Below are 20,888 nucleotides of genomic sequence, written 5' to 3'. Positions count from 1 at the left end.
AATAAAGTGCATTTTCTGTCTGATATCATTTTCAAGTTTACTATCCACGGCAGTCACAGGGTTTATTTAATAGAGAGGGTCTGATTAATATATCAATGACCGCTGCGGATCAATTATTAAAATGAGAATTGACTGTAAAAAGAAAATACACTTTCAGGACGTATGGAACGGGTGTTTTTAAGATCGAAATTTCAGGATTGACCCCATCGTGATCCGGGATTTCTTTTTTCGAATTCGGGATGTCGAGATATTTAATTTGTATAATATATTCAGAACCTCGGGATTTCGTGTTTTTAAGCCCGGTATATTGGGATCAGGGCACCTCCCTCCGCAGTGGCGGATCCAGAAGGGGCCCGTTGACTGCCTTAGAGGGGCCCGCTCCGGTCATGCCTCAGTGATTCCCTATAAAAGCAACCAATTATTTTCCAGAAAAGGGGGTGGGGCGGGACCCCCTAAATCCGCCTCTGCCCGACCCCCCCCCCTTTAATGAATGTTCATAATATACAGATAAGCGCTAAAATTATTCATGTGTCATTAAAATTAATAGAGAACAAACAAACAAAAAAAGGATTTTTTTGTGGAAAAAGTAGGAGCCGGGCTAGAAAAACAATTATCCTGTCCCAAATTACCTATGACTTTTGATACCTTTTCTGAAATTCTCAAGTCACTTAATGTTTTACAAAAAAAAGAAGATGTGGTATGAATGCCAATGAGACAGTTCTACACAAGAGACCAAAATGACACCGACATTAACATTTAAAGGTCACCTTACGGCCTTCAACAATAAGCAGAAGCCGATACTGCATAGTCTGAAATAAAAGGCCCCGAAATGACAATGTAAAACAATTCAAATGAGGCGCAAAACTAACAGCCTTATTTATGTAAAAAAATATTGAACGAAAAACAAATATCACTGAACCACTGAATTACAGGCTCCTGACTGGAATGTTCATAATACATGTACACTAAATGTATGTTCATAATGAAATTAATAGAAAACAAAAAAATGGGAATTTTGGAAATAAAGGAGGAGGGTTTTCCTGTCCCCAAGTACCTATGGCTTTTTACACTTTTTCTGAAATTCTCAAGTCATTAAATATTTTACAAAATTCTTCCTACAACACTTTACATCCTTTCAAATACGCTCTTAATGCCCGCTTTCGCGGGTGTGTTCTAGTATACATTTAAGTTTGCCTCGTATCTTGTTTAACATCTAGACATTGATAATTAGGGTCGGTTGAAAACAAAACTCTGCTGATGGTTGATGCTTACAAGGGAGCTATAAAACCAAGAGTTTCAAACGGTAAAATTGAAAGCATCCCTTCGTAACTTTTACAGACGCCATCACGAGTTGTTTGACCGTTATGGAATATCCGTTTCACAGATGATATCGGAGGTGTTCCCTAAGTCGAAAATACAATCTCGTTTCAATTTCACGAATTTGACCTACCAATTTTGACAATTTACCGGGTTTGTAATAATACGAGCCAAACGACGGGTGCAACTTGTAGAGCATAATCTGCTTACCTTTCCGGAGCACATGAGATTAGCCAAAGTTTCTAGTGTGGTTCTTGTTGCTTAATCTTTAGTTTTCTATGTTGTGTCTAGTGTACTGTTATTTGTCTGTTTGTCGTTTTCTTTTTTAGCCATGGTGTTGTCAGTTAATTTTCGATCTAAGAATTTGAATGACCCTCTGGTATCTTTCGCCCCTCTTCTATAACTACTGAATAAAAGTTCGGCTAGTTTTCATGTACAATGTTTAAATTTTGTCACGGAGAACACGTGTTGTCAAATATGTTGTACAACATACGGGTGTTACACACAATTTAAGAATTCTGAGCGATTGTCGTCTGATATATAAGGTACAGAATATTATGAAGCCTAAATGAAATGATGATATATTAGAAAGAAAATTGATATTGTTTCATCCTTGGATAATAACAATAGTATTGCTAAAAAAAAATCTGAATTTTAGCAGTTTTATCTTGTTTTCAAAATTTGAACGGTTCCTCATTAGAAATGATTTTTAAACATTAATTGAAAACTATTTTTACATGCATATCGTATTATTTTATTTCCAAATTCTAGATAATTTTCTTGATCTTAAAGCATTTGTTTTGCATTATCATCTATTTTCAGTATATAATACATTTAAATATGACATAAAATATTGAAAACCACAAGTTTAATCATTTCTTGCGTCCTAAGCGCTTTTCTGGATTTACCTTCATCAGGAACGCTCAAAGCCAAACATTTGAAATCCAAAGATGAATAAGTACCGAAACCGTTGAAGAGCAATATGTCAAAAATACCTAAAATAAATAGTCGAATTCATCTAAAGCCAATTTTGCCAAAGAGAGTTGAAACCTTAGTTTCTTAATAATTTCAAAATTTATTAACGGACAAGTTTAGTAAAGTTTACAATTTCAGAAAAAGCTCCTCTTCTTGAAGTCCGATAGAACATCACCCTCAAGTACTGGTAAGTGGATGACACGCATATCTTTAACTAGGTTTTTAGGAGTTACTTAATATCAAAGGGAACATAAACATCAATTACGACAACAACGCTGGTAACTTTGAATATGCATATCTTTTGTGTTCGTTGCACAAAATACGAGCTAAACAAAACACCGAAAATTGATCGAAAGTACATTTATAATAAAAATAACGACCAGTCCTAAGAATTTATACCTTAGTGAAAGTAATTCTGTTTAATACTGAATACGTCAGTACATGTAAGCTTGAACTCTTTGACTGATTAGATACATGTACCCTTCGTTATCATATTGACCTAATAGTATAGTGTTCTTAAATTTTGTCATTTTGTAAACCAACCATTGACTATGTTGCTGTGGTTTTGTTTTGTTGCTACTTTAGCCGGAGGTAAGCGATATTAACTTGGAGACCTGACATTCTGTAGTAGATATATATGGTATACATCACTTCAATTATTAAGAAAATATAAAATGAAAAAAGTTAATGTATTGCGAACAAATCGATTAAATAGAATTTCATATTAGTCTTCAATGCTTCCATAATTATTTCTACATTGAATGCTATGCAAGTTTTACTGCAGAGTAAACATAAGTTCTTATCTTCATACACTGTTCATGACATTTCTGTATGAAATTTACTATGATTATAGTGTAGTACATCATGGTTTCTTATCAGTAGATACAGTACTTCGATCTTGCTTTCTGCATTAAGCAACCAGAAATTTTCAAATACGATATTATTTATTTTTGATTTAGTTTAAAGTATTTATTTTCTGTTGTCAATAATTTAAAATCTATAGAGCTCAGTGCTTTATCTGTACTAATTAAATAAATTTGAGTCAGGAACGCTCAAAGCCAAAAGTCCTTATCTTTTCGTGGTTGAGTATGGCAATGTTCATAAACATTATAAAGGGCTAACCGTTTCGAAAGGGTTGTTTGGGAAAAGGCATATGGTTATTCTTGGTCTTCTTTGCACCGGTCGTTGAACCCGTGCCAATGTTTGGCGTATGTTCATGATATACAAGTTCGCTACCATTTCTGTTCAGAATTGGGACGTTTAATTTGATGCTTTCTGTGGAGAGTAAGCGATGTTCTCTGCGCGTTAAGAACCTTTTAGTTTTCTATGTTGTGTCATGTGTACTATTATTTGTCTGTTGGTCTTTTTTCATTTTTAGCGATGACGTTATCAGTTTATTTTCTATCTATGAGTGTGACTGCCCCTCTGGTATCTTTCTCTCCCTCTTGTGCAGCAACTCTTTGAGAATTGGCATCTTGCAAGACGAAAAGTCTGTTCCTATACCTTCATTTTATGCCAGTGGTAATCCTAATTTTCCGACCTCCATCCGGGACAGTACCTGCAAATTACCTTTTGTATTTATTGTTAAATAGAATATAATATATCATATAGGTTACATTACGAAAAAAATAGTTTCCATTCATTGAACTAAATGGTTTACTGAAGAAGTCTTAAGTATATCAACCAATACAGGAGTCCCTTTAGATAAATCACAGTAAAGAATTCCTACTTATGAAAATTCAAATAGTAGATATATTGCAGTATGCAGTATTGTTATGTGTGCAGACATTGAATATCGTCTCAAACCGTATTTCTAATTATATTCAAATATTTGCCACTGGACGATAAGCGACCAAACATAAACTAAAAAGTCACTGTGATAAAATATTTTTCACGTCTATGAAAAAGTGTATAGTTTTGCCTAACATACGATAAATGTGCCATGTGTATTTAGAACTTGATCAAATTTCATAAGAATTAATCACATCTGTAATCTTAACACTTTATTTTTCTAGAGCGTGTTCAGCATAGAGCCAGTTGAAGGTTTCTGGTGTGATTAGATAAGATAATCATAGCTACCAGTATAGTTGTACTATACATTAAAGAATAAAACCAATTTTATATTGTGAGAACCGTCTCAAATGTCCGACATTCATAACTAACAAAGGAGTGAACGAATTTAACAGATCTAAGCTATCAACTATCTGACAGACAATTCTCCATAAAAATAAAGAAACTTACTTGTTAACCTTTCTAGGCTGTAATTCAGCAATCACTATGCTTATATATTTCTTATATATATACAACTCGTCTAAACATCAACCCAACAATGTTTGATCTGTAAATTTGATTTCGCTAATTTTTTGTTCTTCCCTCGCGGGATTCGAACCCATGCTACTGTGATATCGTGACACCAAATCGCCTGCACTGCAGCCGTCCCGCTAGACCACACGACCACCTGGGCTCTCAAAAAAAGAGCTTTCGATGGCCATATGTTACCTTTCCACGTCAGTTTTAATCTAGAGGCGTACTACAGTACATGATATATAAGGCATGAAGATGTTATTATAACAGATCAGCTAAATTATCTCTAGTAAAGGATCCTACAAGTTAATGTAAGATACAGTCACAGAAAATAATTATATTCATAAGTACGTCTGAGTCAGTGACAACCCTACAACAGATGTATGGGTATATATATATATAACGTGTTATGCATTTTGTACAGCATATATTTCTTATATAAAAAAAAAATCTGCATTTTTACAACATACTTTGCATTTTCTGTTTTAGTTTCTGGTCAAAGTGTTGTAGCTTTTTCAAAGGGATTAGTTGCACATGCGCACCTGACGAAGGGCGAGATTGTAACCTACAATAAAGACATAACCAACATTAATGCCAATTTCACCAGTGACGGAAAGTTCCAAGTGCAAATTCCAGGAATTTACTCCTTCCATTTCTATTCCCTTAGTAGGAGTGATGCAGAAATTTGGCTGGAATTTTACAAAAACGAAGACTATCTTGTGTCCATCTATGCCTACACAGCTAGCGATTGGGCTGATGCCGGAAACACAGTGATCCTAGAACTTCAGGCGGGAGATACAATTTACGTGAAAGCAGCAGACGACTACGACAACTCATTGTATGGCGCTGCTGGAGAAATTTATACTACTTTCACTGGAGAACTTTTATTCTCTGAAGCGTCTGGTCAGTTTAATGTTTTTGAGAATATTACATTTCAACATAAAAAATACCTCTAAAGAAATGAATCATACATAATAGGGAAATTGATTATGAAAAAGTAAAGAAATTCAAAATGAAATTTATTAATTTTTTTTATATAGAATGAAGATGACGTAATTTTTTTTTATTGAGAACAAGACGATAACTCATTTTTATATTTATACTTTTGTAACTCCAGTTTGTCACATACAACACAGTTGCTTGAAGTTTTATGGACTGTTTTGCAGGTAGTGTCAATCCTGTTGCTTTTTCTGCTGGACTTACCCATAACATGTCTCTGCCTAATGGTGGACCAGTACTGTTTGATAAAGTCTTAACCAATGCAGGAAATGGGTATGATGCGAGTTCCGGAGACTTTGTAGCACCTGCTGATGGAACATACATGATTCATTATAACTCTCTTTCAGAATTAGGTCGTGTAAGTTACAAAGATTTCACTTTGAAAATCAATTAAAAAACATGTTAAAATACAAATGGAAAATTAATGTAAAACACGATGGTTCTTAATAGTCTGATAGTAAACTGTTATTTTCCCTTACCTGATGGTATGACAACTAACATACTTTTGAATTATATACACTTTTTGAAACAATTATACAGGTGTAAAGTGGATCAACGTGGTTTCTTAAATAAAATATTACTATGCTTTCCTACTATACAACCTTTGCATACCGAGTACCACCTTAGAGAAGGAATCGAAGAAGCACTTGACTTTATCCCGATTGTTTTGTGGGGTTCTCGTTTCTCTGTGTTTTTTTCTATGAAATAATTTGACAACTGATTTGTTGTTGTTGAATTCTGTTCCTTTTATAAATATAGTTGTTGCCTGCAATTTTATTTCTTATTTCTATCTTGATTATAACCACGTATATTTTCAATAAAAATTTATATATTTCAGGAAATGTTTTTGGATCTTTACCTCAATGACCAGTATATCAACTCTGCCTACGGGGAAGCAGATCATACATGGGCTGATGCAGGAAACAGTGCCATCTTAGATCTAAAACAAGGAGACAGGTTAAGAGTCCGTAGCCGGGCTGGGGAAAACGTGGTAGTATATGGGGGTCCAGATGAGATTTACTGCACATTCTCGGGTGTGCTGTTGTCTTCACAGAATACAGAAACCTCAGGTAGATAGTAATACAATGTACAAATGTTTAGGTTTTCTTGAAGGAAAGATATGCTAATCAACCAATGAGGTAATAAGTTTATTAAATACAATCAATGTTTTGGGGTTTCAGGAGTTAAACAAGGTGTATATTTTTTTCTGTCAATTAGTTCAAAGTTCTAAAATAAAATGAAACAATTCATTAAAAAAATTCGAATGTAATGTTTTTCCTTATTTTAGGTCCAAATGCAAATGAAATTCAAGCTTTTTCTGCAGTACTGACCCAGAATCAGAATAATGGCGGATCAACAACAAAAGTTGTCTGGGATAAAGTTTACTCCAACAAAGGTGGCAATTTTAATGCAACAACAGGTATTTTCACCGCCAAAGTTGCTGGCGTGTATGTTTTTAATTATCATGGACTAGCTCAACAAGACGAAGAAGTCTGGATGGAACTCTATCACAACTACATGTATGTTAATTCCTTATATGGTCATGCTCCTCATGGCTGGGCTGGTGGTAGCAACAGTGCGGCATTGAAACTAGCAGTAGGAGACACTGTCTATATCGATATGAAAGCCCACAACACATTAATTTATGGTAGAGCGGATGAAATATATTGTTCCTTTTCTGGATATCTGTTGGCTCCTATGGGAGGAACATCAATTGTCGGATAACTAGATTGAAATATCTGATATTTGGTGGTAACATTTATAGACGAGTTCTATGTTATTAAAATTAACGATTTATTATCAGTTGTATGTTTTATATTAAAATATATTACAAGTATTAATCTTAATTGGTCTTAGAATGATTTTTTTTCTTGATTTAAGGATGAACTTAGGTGATCTAAGGTAGAAATTATATAAATCAACAATTTAAAAAGGCTGACTCAGACGTTTACCTTACATTTGCATTTGTATTATATGGGTCTCAAGTGTTAAAAGATAAATAGGTGTTATGGGGCAAATATTTTATCTTTTATAGTATGGAAAAACAACACGGAGTACGAACATTTGACACTAATTCCAAAACCTCACCAAAACCACTTCCATAAATTCTTGTTCTTGTTTATACAACAATATATTGCACGCTGTTAACAATTTAATTCACTAGTCCGGCAATCTAGTGGAGGGTTCCCTTTCTATTTAATTTTTACAAGAAATCTAGGGAATCTGTCTGTTGGGTTTAAATTTGTTCGCGAAAATCGAGAATTAATATTTTAACTCTGATTAAAATGGTTCTTTTGTTTCCTTATTGTTCCTCAGTTCATTGAGTTTGCACCGTGTCAATAGTACTTTATTTCCCTTCTTTTGAAACACTTAGACAATTATTTACATAATATGTATCAAGTAGCCGAGCAAGAAGCACAATACATTATCATATTTATAGATACTACAAAACAATGTTAACATATAATTATATCGATTAGAGTACAATAGTACTATTTTAACTATTTTTTTTTATTAACAGTGATAAATTGCAAAAGGAAAGCAGTCCGCGCATTTTCTCAAAAGTAAAATCACAAAAAAACCATCAAACGAATGGGTAACAACTGTTACCTACCTGACTTGGTACAGACATTTTTTTATGTAGAAAATGGTGGATTAAACCTGGTTTTATACCTAGCTAAACCTCTCACTTATATGACTGTCGCATCATATTCAATTATATTGACAACGATGTGTAAACCAAACAAAGAGACATTTTCGGTAAAAATGTCAATAAAAGGGGTACAGCAGTCAATATTGTTCTATAATCTTCATCACTATAAAAACAAACAACTGTGTAACGAAAATCACAAAAATGCCTTTAGAAAAAGCAAATTAGCAAAAATGGCATACAATATTACAAAAATGTACTTTAACACAATAACACAATGACGGGATGTATTGGTACAGAGCCACGTCATATGTATCAAAGAAACACAAAAAGGCATATAGACAAAGCATATCAGCAAAAACGAAAGACTAAAAAACAAAAACTATGACAGAACAATAACACAATGATGGAATGACGTATTATGAATCCGTACAGTGCCACGTTTTATAAATCGTCTGCCTGCACCTACTTTTTTCGAGTTTACTGATGGTTGCAAATCGTCTGCCCACACCTATTATAGTTGAGTTAACCGAAGACAAGTGTAATCGTGATAGTCATTACATTAAGTCCAAGGCCAAGAAACGTTTAAAAAAAAAAATAATAAATTCTTGAGACGCTAAATGGTAAATAGAGACTCAAAACAACTTCAAAAAATGTTTTGATGAAGATCCTTAAATAGTGAACTTATACGCACTAAACGTAATCTTGTTTTGCAATATAGATACGTAACAGTATGTGATTAATAAGATAAAACAAATCTGAACGGAAACTCCTTTATCATATGGCATAATAAAATGCTCAAAGACATAAAACGAATGAAAAACAACTTTCATACAAACAAATAGCTATTTCAACACAAAATTTTAAAATGAGACATAGATTATACAGACAAAGTCTATAAGCAAGGAAAGACAGGAATATAAAGATGACCATTACACTACTAGTATATTAAAACGCGCGTCTGGAGTATTAAATTATAATCCTGGTACCTTTCATAACTATTTACACAATAACTCAATGTCTGCATGTATATATACCGAGCAACGCTTATCTAATATTACTAGAAATGAACCAAATAGTTTAGGTTTAAAATCTACAAAGACAAATAAAAAGTACGGTATAACACGTTGTTAAAATGATAACGACTCTCAGTTCCTAGAATCTATACTCCAAGACCATCATGCATTATTTTATAAGTTAATGCGGAATATTTATCAACAAGGACTTGGTATAAACCGATGATTTTCTATCGTTTGTCATAGATTCTTTAACTGAGATGACCGCTTATTTCAAATTCGAGTACAAGTCTTAAAATGAGGCGCAAAAGGCTGTGTATTTTGTTCCTTTAATTTCTAGTTCTGGAGGCCTAGATATATGAGGAAACATTTAATTCATTAAAGGTTTTGTTTTTGACAAGTGTCTGCAAGAAGTCCGACTCGAATACAAATAAAGATGAAGTTGGCAATCAAAATGCACCGTTCGTTCCCATATGAATGCCGTAATTTTGTTGAAAATTTCTACCTCAAAATTATACAAATATGTTGTTAATAAGAAATTCCAGCATACTGATCACTTGTTCCTCTGTTTTAGCTTTTTGTTCACTATTTACAAAATAAGCCTTATGGTATTAAATTTGTGGCGTATGTAACCATTTTTGTTATTGAATAGCATTGTAGCTTATTACTTTTAGACGTAATATTGTCAGTTTAACATGGGGAATTATTGTATACTGTTTGGTTTTTGTTTTAGCCATGGGGTTGTCAGTTTATGAATTTGCCTGTCCCTCTGGTATTTTTCATCCCTCTGTAGAGACGATTTATATTGGCGTTAATATTCTACTCGCGAAAGTCTCGAAAATCAATCGATCGCGAAAGTAGTTGGTGTACAGTACTGCAGGATTTTCAACCCGAGGAATAGATCACTGAAGGTGTATTTTGCTTATTCTTTACTCAAATCTCTTCATATTTTTTTTATTCTTGCGTCTTCAATGAGTCTGGTGTAGTCTATCGCACACATTTCAAATCTAGTATACTTTCGATTCATTTAATTTCGTGGGTACCGATACCAGCCTATAGCTATTGAACATTTGTTTTTTGTTGAACACTTAATCTAGTGGTTCATCTGTTGTTCCACGAAATCCACATAAATTGGTATACAACGAAAAATAATGGAAAAAAGTAAAAACAAAAAAATACTGAACTCCGAGGAAAATTCAAAAAGGAAAGTCCAAAATCAAATGGCAAAATCAAAAGTCCAAACACATTAAACGAATGGATAACAACTTTCATATTCCTGACTTCGTACAGGCATTTTCTTATGTAGAAAAACGTGGATTGAACCTGGGTTTATAGCTAGCTAAACATCTACAGTATACAATGAGTTAAGAAACATTTAGTATTTACAGTAACAGTAAAGTAGTATGCATTTGTAGTAGACTAGTGATCTACAGTTACAAAAGTGTTGTCAAAAAAATTGAAAACAACACTTTAAAAAACTTCTTGCGTTCGAGGCGCTTTTCTGGATTTTTCTTCATCAGAAACGCTTAAGCCAAACATTTCAAATCCGAGGATGTATAAGCACCAACAACGTTAAAGAGCTATATATATGACAAAAATACCTATAATAAATAGCCAATTTCATCTAAAGTCAACTTTGCCTGAAGGAGTTGAAACCTTAACTTTTTAATGATTTAAAAAAGTTTGTTAAATCATGTCAATACCAAAGAACTGACTTCTGAGCTGATGAGACACTCAGGGACGGATAGTCCACCAGCAGAGGTATCGACCTAGTGATAAAAAAAATTAAAACAACCCGTTAAATAATTTCTTGCGTCCGAAATACTTTTCTGGATTTACCTTCATCAGGAACGCTCAAAGCCAAACATTTGAAATACAAGGATGAATAAGTACAGAAACCGTTGAAGAGCTATAATATACAGTCCGCCAAAAGTTAAGCACCACCGAAATATAACTCGCAATATTTTTTTAACTATTGCGAAAAAAATATTAAAGTTTGGTGTTATGAATTACCGTTAACATACACTAAGAAAATCAATTACGACCAAAAAGATTGAACTCCGATAAAGCAGTCAAGCAACCTCTTATCAAATGTCATCTGCGCGTTTACAAATACACAGTTTCTACAGATAGTCGTGTTAGTGTTCGTACATTGGTCAGTCGACTTCTCAGAGGCAACTGAAGAGCAAGTCTTGGTGTATAGAGACCTGTACTTACAGGAAGGCACTCCACCGTCAGGTTTTAATGGGATAATGACTATCTATGCTTGAACATAAGAAGCTGACAAAACACTCATTGTTCAGATGGTAGTCAGTTTCTTTTACTGCTAGTAGACGCGAAAATACGAATTTCGCGGGGAAACAAAACGGCCTACGACCAAAAACAATATTTGCACAAGGACTGTATTCAGTGCTGGTGGTGTTACAGTACGGGGTTGCTTCTGATACCGTTATAAGCTGGGTTTGCATGTTCTGCAGGGTAGCATAAACGGACAGAAAAACAGAGATTTGGAGCCTTAAAACATTGTAGTCCCTCATTTTAATAATCCCCCACTTGCGTCTACATTGCCAAGACTCTTGTACATGGACGACAACGCTAGAACACACAGAACAAGGATTTTAACCGAGTCCAAAGAGCAACAAGCCATTTTCACTATTTTTTTAGCCTTCCATGTCCCCATACATAAACCCTATCAAACATGTTTGAGATGCCATTGGCGGAAATCTCAATCACAGAGTTCCACCTTCACAATAATTTGTCGATTTAAAAGTGGTATTTGTTGTTAAATGCAACAGATTTCCTAAAGCTTGAAGGCTTATACCGAGAATGAAACGTCGTGTTTTGAAACTCGACCGGAAGTGAGGTTGTTATGCATGCTATTGACTCAAATGTTGTCATTAAAATTGTCAAACACACCAAAGCTTATGTGTAGAAAGTTTAAATAATATTGGGTGATCATTTTTTGTAAAAAAATAAAATCAAAGTGAAACTTAAATTCTGTTTCTGAATTCAGTAATTTACACTATTTCTATGAACGGACAACCTACATGCATAAAACCTTCATAAGTGACTAAAATTACATTTCTGGTTTGTTTATGGTATACATTAGCAAAATTGCTATATGATTGTTTTATTGTTTTCGTGGAATAATTGATTTTTTAAATTTGAAAAAAAATATGTGCAATAAAAACAGGTGGCGCTTAACTTTTGGCGGACTGTATATGTCAAAAATACCTAAAATAAATAGCCAAATTCATCTTAAGTCAACTTTGCCTGAGGGAGTTGAAACCTACATTTTTAATAGTTTAAAAATTTATAAACATACATCGACCCAGTTATGTAACAAATTGAAATCAACACCTTAAGTCAAACTGCCTATGGAAGAGTTTGTGATACACGATAACCGTAAACGACCCTAATGGTCATTTAAATTCCTCACGTCGTCGTTGCATGGAATTTGTTATATGATTTTATATATAAATGATATTATAATTTTCATCAATAGAAACACATAAAGATTAGGTGATGCTTGCAATGCTCTTCAACTTTGTACTTGTTTGGTTTTATAAATATTTTGATATGAGCGTCACTAATGAGTCTTATGTAGACGAAACGCGCGTCTGGCGTCCTAATTTATATAATCCTGGTACCTTTGATAATTATTTGAAGGTAAAACCTATTTTTTTAAGATACTTTTTTTCCAAATGCAAGTATAACTAATTGATTTGATAACAAATACAATATTTAACGTGGCGCTTTTACTTAAGGATTTTCAAATATCAAAAACGTCGTCTTTTAAAGACATTTTCTAACAGACGAAACTAAGTAATATTCCAGGTTATCTTCTTCAAGTTCAATTTAACCTTAACTTTGTAATCTATTTGTATAATTTATCTATATAGTAGCACGTTCTACATAACATGACGGCCTTGCCATGGTCTGTAAGTACACACAAGGAACAGTTCATTGGAATAAGGTATGCATGGTAAGGTATGCATGCATCATCCGCTTTGCTAGTCTACTATCAGTCAAACTATCACAGTTAGGTATAAGACACGGCGAAATTTCAGACCCTTCGACGAAACTGGCTAATAGTCTCTTATATTTGATACGTTTCCCTCAGTTTTAGTTTGTAACCCGGTTTTGTTTTTTTCTTTCTCGATTTGAATTTCGAACAGCGGTATATGTGGCACGGTAGTATTTCCTTTCCAAAAGGGGATAATGAGAGCCTTTTTAGAATTTTCACCACTTTGTAACACTGCTAAAAATTCTACATTCACAGTTAACTTAATATAAAAAAGAAGATGTGGTATGATTGCCAATGAGACAACTGTCCACAAGAGACCAAAATGACACAGACATTAACAATTATAGGCCACCATACGGCATTCAACAATGAACAAAGTCCATACCGAATAGTCAGCTATTAAAGGCCCCCGTATGACAATATAAAACAATTCAAACGAGAAAACTAACGGCCTTATTTATATAAAAAATCAACGAAAAACAAATATGTAACACATAAACAAAAGACTTCTTTCATTTTACTATTCAGAAATGAATATGAATGTGTATCATGACCGTTTACTTTTTAATGCTATTTTGAAAAACCTAAGGCCTCTAGTGCTTTTAGGTCTTTTATCATGTGGTGAATACACAATTTAAAAAAAATCTTAACATTCATTTTTATCTTTACATGTATGTAAAATAAGTCCACATTTTTCTACACCTGATTCATCCCTCAGCTTAGGAAAGTAAGTTCAGTTGGTCCTGTATTTGTTGTCCAATCACAGCGTTCAGATACATTGACTTAGGTAGGGTTCATAACAGAGCAACCTAAATTCTGGAATTCAAATACTACCAAGCCACCTATAATACTGTTTCCTTTATTTAATAAAGATATGATAGAAAAAACATGTCGGTGTCGAGTGGAGCAACCGACTATCGTATTAGTCAATCAATTCGTGATGATGACCCTAAAACTAATGCAGTGTAGATATCATCCTTTCTATGCCATAACTATGTTGCAACAGTCTCAGGTAACAAGCACACTGAGAGTATTCACAATTTCTGATAGCTTGTTTAAGCCAATAGCAACTAATATCATAAATCATGCATCTAAGATTTAAAATATAAACCAGTACACACCTAATAGATATAGTTTAAAGATGGCATCAACGGTTAGAGAAACATGATCTTGTGCGGTGGCAAAACATAGGTATCATATTGTTGTACAGTGAAAGTGCAAATGTGTATAACAATAATCTTTCGTATGGCTATTTTCGAATAGTCAATTCTTAACAACCAATTCTTTATTCAATAAACAAGACGATTCTTACCCTATCTATTGCAACTTAAATTGATTCACATTTCAACTTGAAACTTCGATTCTTTTAATTTTATCCCTTATATTTAATTATATCATACTGTAATCAAATTAGAGTTCTTTTCATGTTAGATGAACAATTGTGCTAGATTATTTGTTTCACGTTTTTTTTTTGTCAGAAGAAAATTTCATCGCATATTTATCATTGATCTTAATTGTAATGTGGTGTTGGGGCTTTTACAACAGCAGTAAAACAATGATAATAGCTCTACAAGAATCATGGTATCTGAGAATGGGAAAGTTTAAGACTCAGTCAAATCAGATCTAGAGAACAGAAAAGTTTGTTCCAAGTAGCAAATAAAAAGATGTCTGTTTTTTTTGTGGGTGTTACTGACATATTGACAAATATGCCACATTTCTTTTAATCGTTTAAATAGGGCAGCAGAGTACATACAGATTTATAAATGGGTCGTTTTTTTATTTTACAAAAGTTTTGTTTTCCTATTTGGTGGTTAAAATTCCTCAACACAATGCAAAATCTTTGAAGGGACTCAAATTTGTTGATAGTGTACTTATGCATATCTATTAGCTTTGGTATATTTCTAGGTTATCATGTTGACCTCTTGGAAGTGACTTTAGAACATGTTTCTTAGTGTACTAGAATATTCAATATGCTTTTATGGATTTTTTGTGCAGCTAGTTTCGGAGTAGGTAAGCCAAACTATTAGATTAATTTATCTATATAAAAAGGAAAATAACGAAGTAACCGAACTCCAAAGAAAATTCTAATCGGAAAGTCTCTTAACAAATGGAAAATCCAAATACTCACAAAACACATCTAACGAATGGAAAATAACACTACATGAAAAAAACTTAAGATTATTAGTATAGCAAGTCATTTAAACTTTCAATCTATATCATCATATATTGTGATTGGTTTCAGCTTACGGCCAAGACGTTTCTGTATTCACAAAAGGTTTTGACAACGATGGACATGTTACAAAAGGAACAATAGTTTCCTATTCAAAAGACATTACCAATTTCAATGCTAAGTTTACAAGTGATGGTAAGTTCCATGTCCAAGTTCCAGGAATATATGTCTTCCATTTCTACGCATTAAGTTATACCTCGTCTGATACAAATTTGATGAAGTTATACCGGAATGGTATTTACCTTGTCTCTATTTACGATGACGAGCAAAAGCATAATTCTGATGCAGCTGGGAACACAGTAATACTTCAGTTGGAAAAAGGAGATACTGTATACGTCCAGGCCTCAGATCACAATAGCTTCAATGTGTATGGTAGGGCTGCTGAAATATACGCCACATTCACTGGAGGACTTATATTTTCTGGAAGATCAAGTGAGTTTAATTGATTTTGATATTTTAAAGTAAGATTAAAATGTGAATGTTTAAGGCAATATCTGCTTCTCCGATCGTTCATAATGCAAAAGTAAACATAAATCTGGCCATTATTTTTTTACAATCCTTTGTCTTTGCCATGAAATTAAAATCTTTACGAATCAAGAGTTTCAAAAACAAATATATAACCTGTATGTTATCATCAATAATCATATTGCAACATAAAACAACTAAATTCATTTTTATTTTACAACAGAGTAAAAAAGATGATGGTAAATGCATCTATGCTGAGCTATGAATACTTTGTATTTTCTCCTTTCAGCTATAGCCTACATGTTTTGTTTTTAGTATTATTTAAAAAAAACTTTTTTAGGAGGATTTGTTTTGGATCGGTTATAATTTTTTTGTAAACTAAGAGGACAGGTTATCTATTTTCTGGACTATTGAAGCAAGATTTTTCATTTTCATTAAAGCAAGGGACTGATTATTTATTTTCACAACTATATTTATGATATTCTAAAAGATACAATTTTTATTTGTTTATTATAAATAATACATGTATAGTCAAGTCATTAATATGTACCATTTAATCAGAATTAATCCTCCTCCTCTGCATAAATGAATCTTCTATATTTTCAACTGCCTATACATGTATTGCATACATACACAGTATTAAAGTTTGGTTGTATCTAGCCTTTTTTAAAAGTATTGGCAAACATGTTTCGGCGAGCAGAGCGAAGCAAATTTTTTTTGAAGGGTTTTGGAGCCACTGAAGGCCCAAGAAGCTATAGAACAATTGATGCAAAATCATGCTTTCTGGGTGATCCCCATAACCTTTCTTAATCTGAAAATGCAAGTTCTGTTTTGGTCTCAAAGCAAAGTCAGTGTAAGACTTAAGTTTCTAGGGACAGCATCAAAAGACCAATATGCATAATAAAGCAAAAATGTAATTCACATAGTTGAATCTGTGGCTTCTGTTGTTTTTTTTAAACTCATGATCAAGTTATAAACAAAATTACTATATTTTATATAGTTAAAAGCCAAAAGTAGTTATTTATAAAAAATCACGCATCACAGACTAAAATCAACTAAAAGACATTCCAGGGATTTAGTATTTTAACGTCATGGACAGTCAAAGAAGATATGACTTGTACAATGCCAAAAACAAAAGTATCGACAGGCAGTAGCTATATATAGGATGGTTAGGAGTAAAAAATTTAAATAAATTAAAAAAAAATGTAATACATAGATATAGTAATTTCTATCTAGAAAATGAAAGTGGACGTGTATTTATATTTAAAAAGAAAAAACGTTTGAAAAGAATACAAATTTAGCTATCATGCTTTAATTTTCTAACGATAAACTCGGTAGTTTTGCAAAACTAAACTCAAATATCTAATTAAACATTGGTAAGATAACCTTAATTAATACGTTTGTTTAAGGGTTCGATGAGTTTACAAGGATCATATAGTGATTAGCATGTGAAATACCGTTTATAATAACTAAAAATTGAGGATTTCTTTCCATAACAATTATATCGGGAGAAATAGTATATGTAAAAGACGACACAATGATTTTAACAATATCTTATGATTATCCTTATCCCAGTCTGATAAGGAATATTATATGACAGCTTTGATTAAGAGTCTAACGGTAGTACCAAAATCTGTCATACAATATGTCTTAAGACATGTTTGACTTCCAGAAACCAAGTTCTGGCATTTTCTTGTCAGTAATTTCAAAGTGATTTCTCGTAACGTTGAACGAACATAAGAAGCATTCAGATTTTCATTACAAATTTTTCATATAGATTTGTATGATAAACTTTTTATCAATATACTTAATGTTTGGCTCAGTTATTGTACGAGGGCGCCGGGAGATATTAACAACTTTTGAAATGATGTCTTAATTTCATAATTGATTCCCGATTGTGATATTTTGAGTCTGAGGATTCACATTGTGGTTGTTGCATTGCTTAGCTGCAGAGGCTTACCCTGTGCACATGTCTATAAAAGGTAAATTAACAAAAAATACCTGAAAGAAAAATTCACAACGGAAAGTCCTTTAACAAATGGCAAAATAAAGTTCAAACACAAATGTTGTCCGATTGCCTTAGATTTACTCGTTTTTGATTTACTTTTTTGCCTTGATGTATATTCTTATTGGATTTATGAGAATTGTTCATCAGCTTACAATTATTCTTATTATTTGTAAGTGTAACCGACACATGGTTTCTGAACTGTTTCAGGTGCTTCAAACCCTGTAGCCATGACAGCCGGAATTACTAAAGACGTATCCCTTCCCAACGGTGGCACTGTTGTCTTTGATAAAGTCTTCACAAACCTTGGAAATGGATATGATAGCACAACGGGATATTTTGTGGCACCGACAGATGGAGTTTTCTTGATTCATTACTTTGCACGTTCACAGTCTGGACATGTAGGTATTTGTATTAGAACAGGAGTCAATTAGTTACAATGAACCAACCAGCAAATCACGTTTAAAGATTCAATCAGCTGCATAGCTTTCCATTTAGCAACAAGTGAAATATGTTCCATGAACTTTAATCGGTATACCACTGCTGCCTTTTACTCAAGTTTTTCTGTGTATATGCATTAGTACATTCTGCAAAGTGAATATCGAACAAGCAGCACAGTGGGCAACGTAAAAAATGGTTTCATGAGTTAAAATATAATTGTACGCCCCTTTGCATTCCTCTGATACTAAATCAAACACGTTTTGTAAAAACTTTAATTTAGTTACAGCATTATATGCCATAAAGTGTAAGAAACAGTATATGAACATAATTTAATGAATACATGATGCTATGAGATGCGCCCCTGTTGTCCGTTTGGTATGGCCAAGACGAGACGTTTGGTTAAGTTAGCATATTTTAAGAGAGTTATCTCTCCTTAACAAGTTATTGTGTCGATGTAAGGCGTCAAAGAAAAAAAATAATAGCCTTTCAAGACGTCATAATTATTTGGACTACCATAGTAACATTCAAACTTACGTCGTAAAGTAACTGACAACGCTATAACAAACCAAAAAATTACTTAAGGGTATATTAAAGTATGCAAATTCTACATAGAAACATAAAGACTGACTAACACGAACACCAACAAAAACCAGGAATGATCCGTACTACAAAAGGATAAGAAAATCCTGCTCCTTATTGGACAGCCGTAGAGTTGTTTGTACTAAAGAATATAAAGTACTTTTTCCTGAAATTGAGAACTAAAAAGGAATACACTTCAAATTTGAAATCTGAAACTGAGAACTAAAAAGAATACACTTCAAATTTGAAATACGACTTACAAATGATTAGTTACGTATTTACTTTTTGATTAGTCAGTGATTCCGTGATCAACATTTATTTCAGAAAATATTCCTAGATTTATATAAGAATACCATATATGTAAATTCGGCATGGGGGCAACTGACGCATCAGGCGAACGCAGGAAACAGTGCTATATTGGACATGAGAACTGGAGACAAATTGAGTATCCGTAGCCGTTCCGGAGACGCCGTCGCTTTGTCTGGACAGCCTAATGCTGTATACTGCACATTTTCAATTATGAAATTATCTGAACAGAACACTGCACCATCAGGTAAAGTAATACTTTGTGTTCACTGTAACTAGTTTTCTACATGATATTTCAGTTTCCAAATAGTAATATGTCTATAAATGGAATCTGTCTTTCTTTTGCATAAATCTATGCAAAAATGAAATGGAAAGTGAAAGTAAATAATTCTCTATAAATTTTGTTAGTATTCAGCGCTTTTCTTGATTGACTTTAATCAGCAACACTCGCAGTCAAACAACTGAAAGATATGGATGCATAAAAATATTGAATATTTGATATTTTTACTAATGCATAGATTTGTTTAGTGGTACTAGTAGTTATTTATTTAAATCAAACGTTCTAATTACTTAGATTAGTGATTTCTTGATTTAATTAATTAATCAAAATGTGGTAACAAAGATGACTGTAGCCTTTCTAACTTTCATGGTTAATAACAATTTAAATTGTAGGTCCTCACGCCAATCAGATTCAAGCCTTTTCCGCAGTTTTAACAAAAAAACAAAACGAAGGACGACATACAACAAAAGTTGTTTGGGATAAGTTGTACTCCAACCATGGCGGCAATTTCAATATAAGCACAGGTATTTTCACTGCGTCGGTTCCAGGTGTTTATATCTTTAGCTATCATGCTCTTTCACAGGAAGGCCAACCGATGTGGCTGGAACTATATCATAATTATGTGTATGTTAATTCCTTATATGGCAGTGGTCATTTTTTCTCTTACGGGAGCAATAGCGCAGCGTTGAAACTTGCACCTGGGGATATTGTTTATATCGACATGAAAAATCACAATACAAGATTATTTGGTGCAGCTGACGAAATATATGGTTCATTTTCGGGATACCTACTTGTTCCAATGGACGGAACATCAATTGCAGGAAGATAATTTACTTTTGTAACAAAAATGATTCGTTTTGGTAGGTTTTCTTTGAACATTGTTAATAGACGAATCAAAAGGAATAACAACATTTTATTCACACCAAGACATCTTGTGAAGTATTTTGAAATTAATAAAATAAATTCTCCATGACAGATTTATTTTTTATTTGAAAGTTATTACGATAACTTCTTTTACGTTTTTTGGACTTGTTCTGAGAAATGTAAATAGATATGCAGAAATTTTTGTTGGAAAGTGATAGAAAACGAGAGTTGAAGCGCACCACTCCAGGCTGCATCGGTCAAAAAAGATTGACATTTCTATTAATCATTAGCTTAAGAAAAATGTCCAACAGTTCTATCATTATAAATAAATAACTGTCAAGTACCTTGCATTTGCTCATCATAGATAACAGGATTTTTGTACGCCTGATGGAAGTGCATTTCGTCCACAAACGACCCATCAGTGAAGCTT

At 33.2% G+C, this 20,888-nt stretch overlaps 2 protein-coding genes across 3 annotated transcripts; both read left to right on the top strand.

Moving 5' to 3' along the window:
- Positions 1-2,815: 2,815 nt before the first annotated feature.
- LOC134721037 (complement C1q tumor necrosis factor-related protein 4-like) lies at positions 2,816-7,358 on the top strand. Its single transcript, XM_063583719.1, has 5 exons — positions 2,816-2,883; positions 5,086-5,499; positions 5,763-5,953; positions 6,434-6,665; positions 6,884-7,358. The coding sequence occupies exons 1-5, from the start codon at positions 2,844-2,846 to the stop codon at positions 7,318-7,320; spliced, it is 1,314 nt and encodes a 437-aa protein (XP_063439789.1). The 5' UTR covers positions 2,816-2,843; the 3' UTR covers positions 7,321-7,358.
- A 5,811-nt stretch (positions 7,359-13,169) lies between these two features.
- Positions 13,170-20,502, top strand: LOC134723296 (complement C1q tumor necrosis factor-related protein 4-like). 2 transcript variants are annotated; one of them, XM_063586914.1, is made up of 6 exons: positions 13,179-13,237; positions 15,194-15,298; positions 15,531-15,950; positions 18,199-18,389; positions 19,333-19,561; positions 19,987-20,502. In XM_063586914.1, exons 2-6 carry the CDS (start codon positions 15,259-15,261, stop codon positions 20,421-20,423), a joined length of 1,317 nt encoding a protein of 438 aa, XP_063442984.1. In that variant the 5' UTR covers positions 13,179-13,237; positions 15,194-15,258; the 3' UTR covers positions 20,424-20,502. The 2 variants fall into 2 exon arrangements, with proteins under 2 accessions (XP_063442985.1, XP_063442984.1); XM_063586915.1 differs by lacking the exon at positions 15,194-15,298 and having other exon boundaries at positions 13,170-13,237.
- The last annotated feature ends 386 nt before the right edge of the window (positions 20,503-20,888 follow it).

Source organism: Mytilus trossulus, chromosome 6 (assembly GCF_036588685.1).
Source record: "Mytilus trossulus isolate FHL-02 chromosome 6, PNRI_Mtr1.1.1.hap1, whole genome shotgun sequence".
NCBI lineage: Eukaryota > Metazoa > Mollusca > Bivalvia > Mytilida > Mytilidae > Mytilus > Mytilus trossulus.
This window is presented reverse-complemented; position numbering and strand designations above follow the sequence as displayed.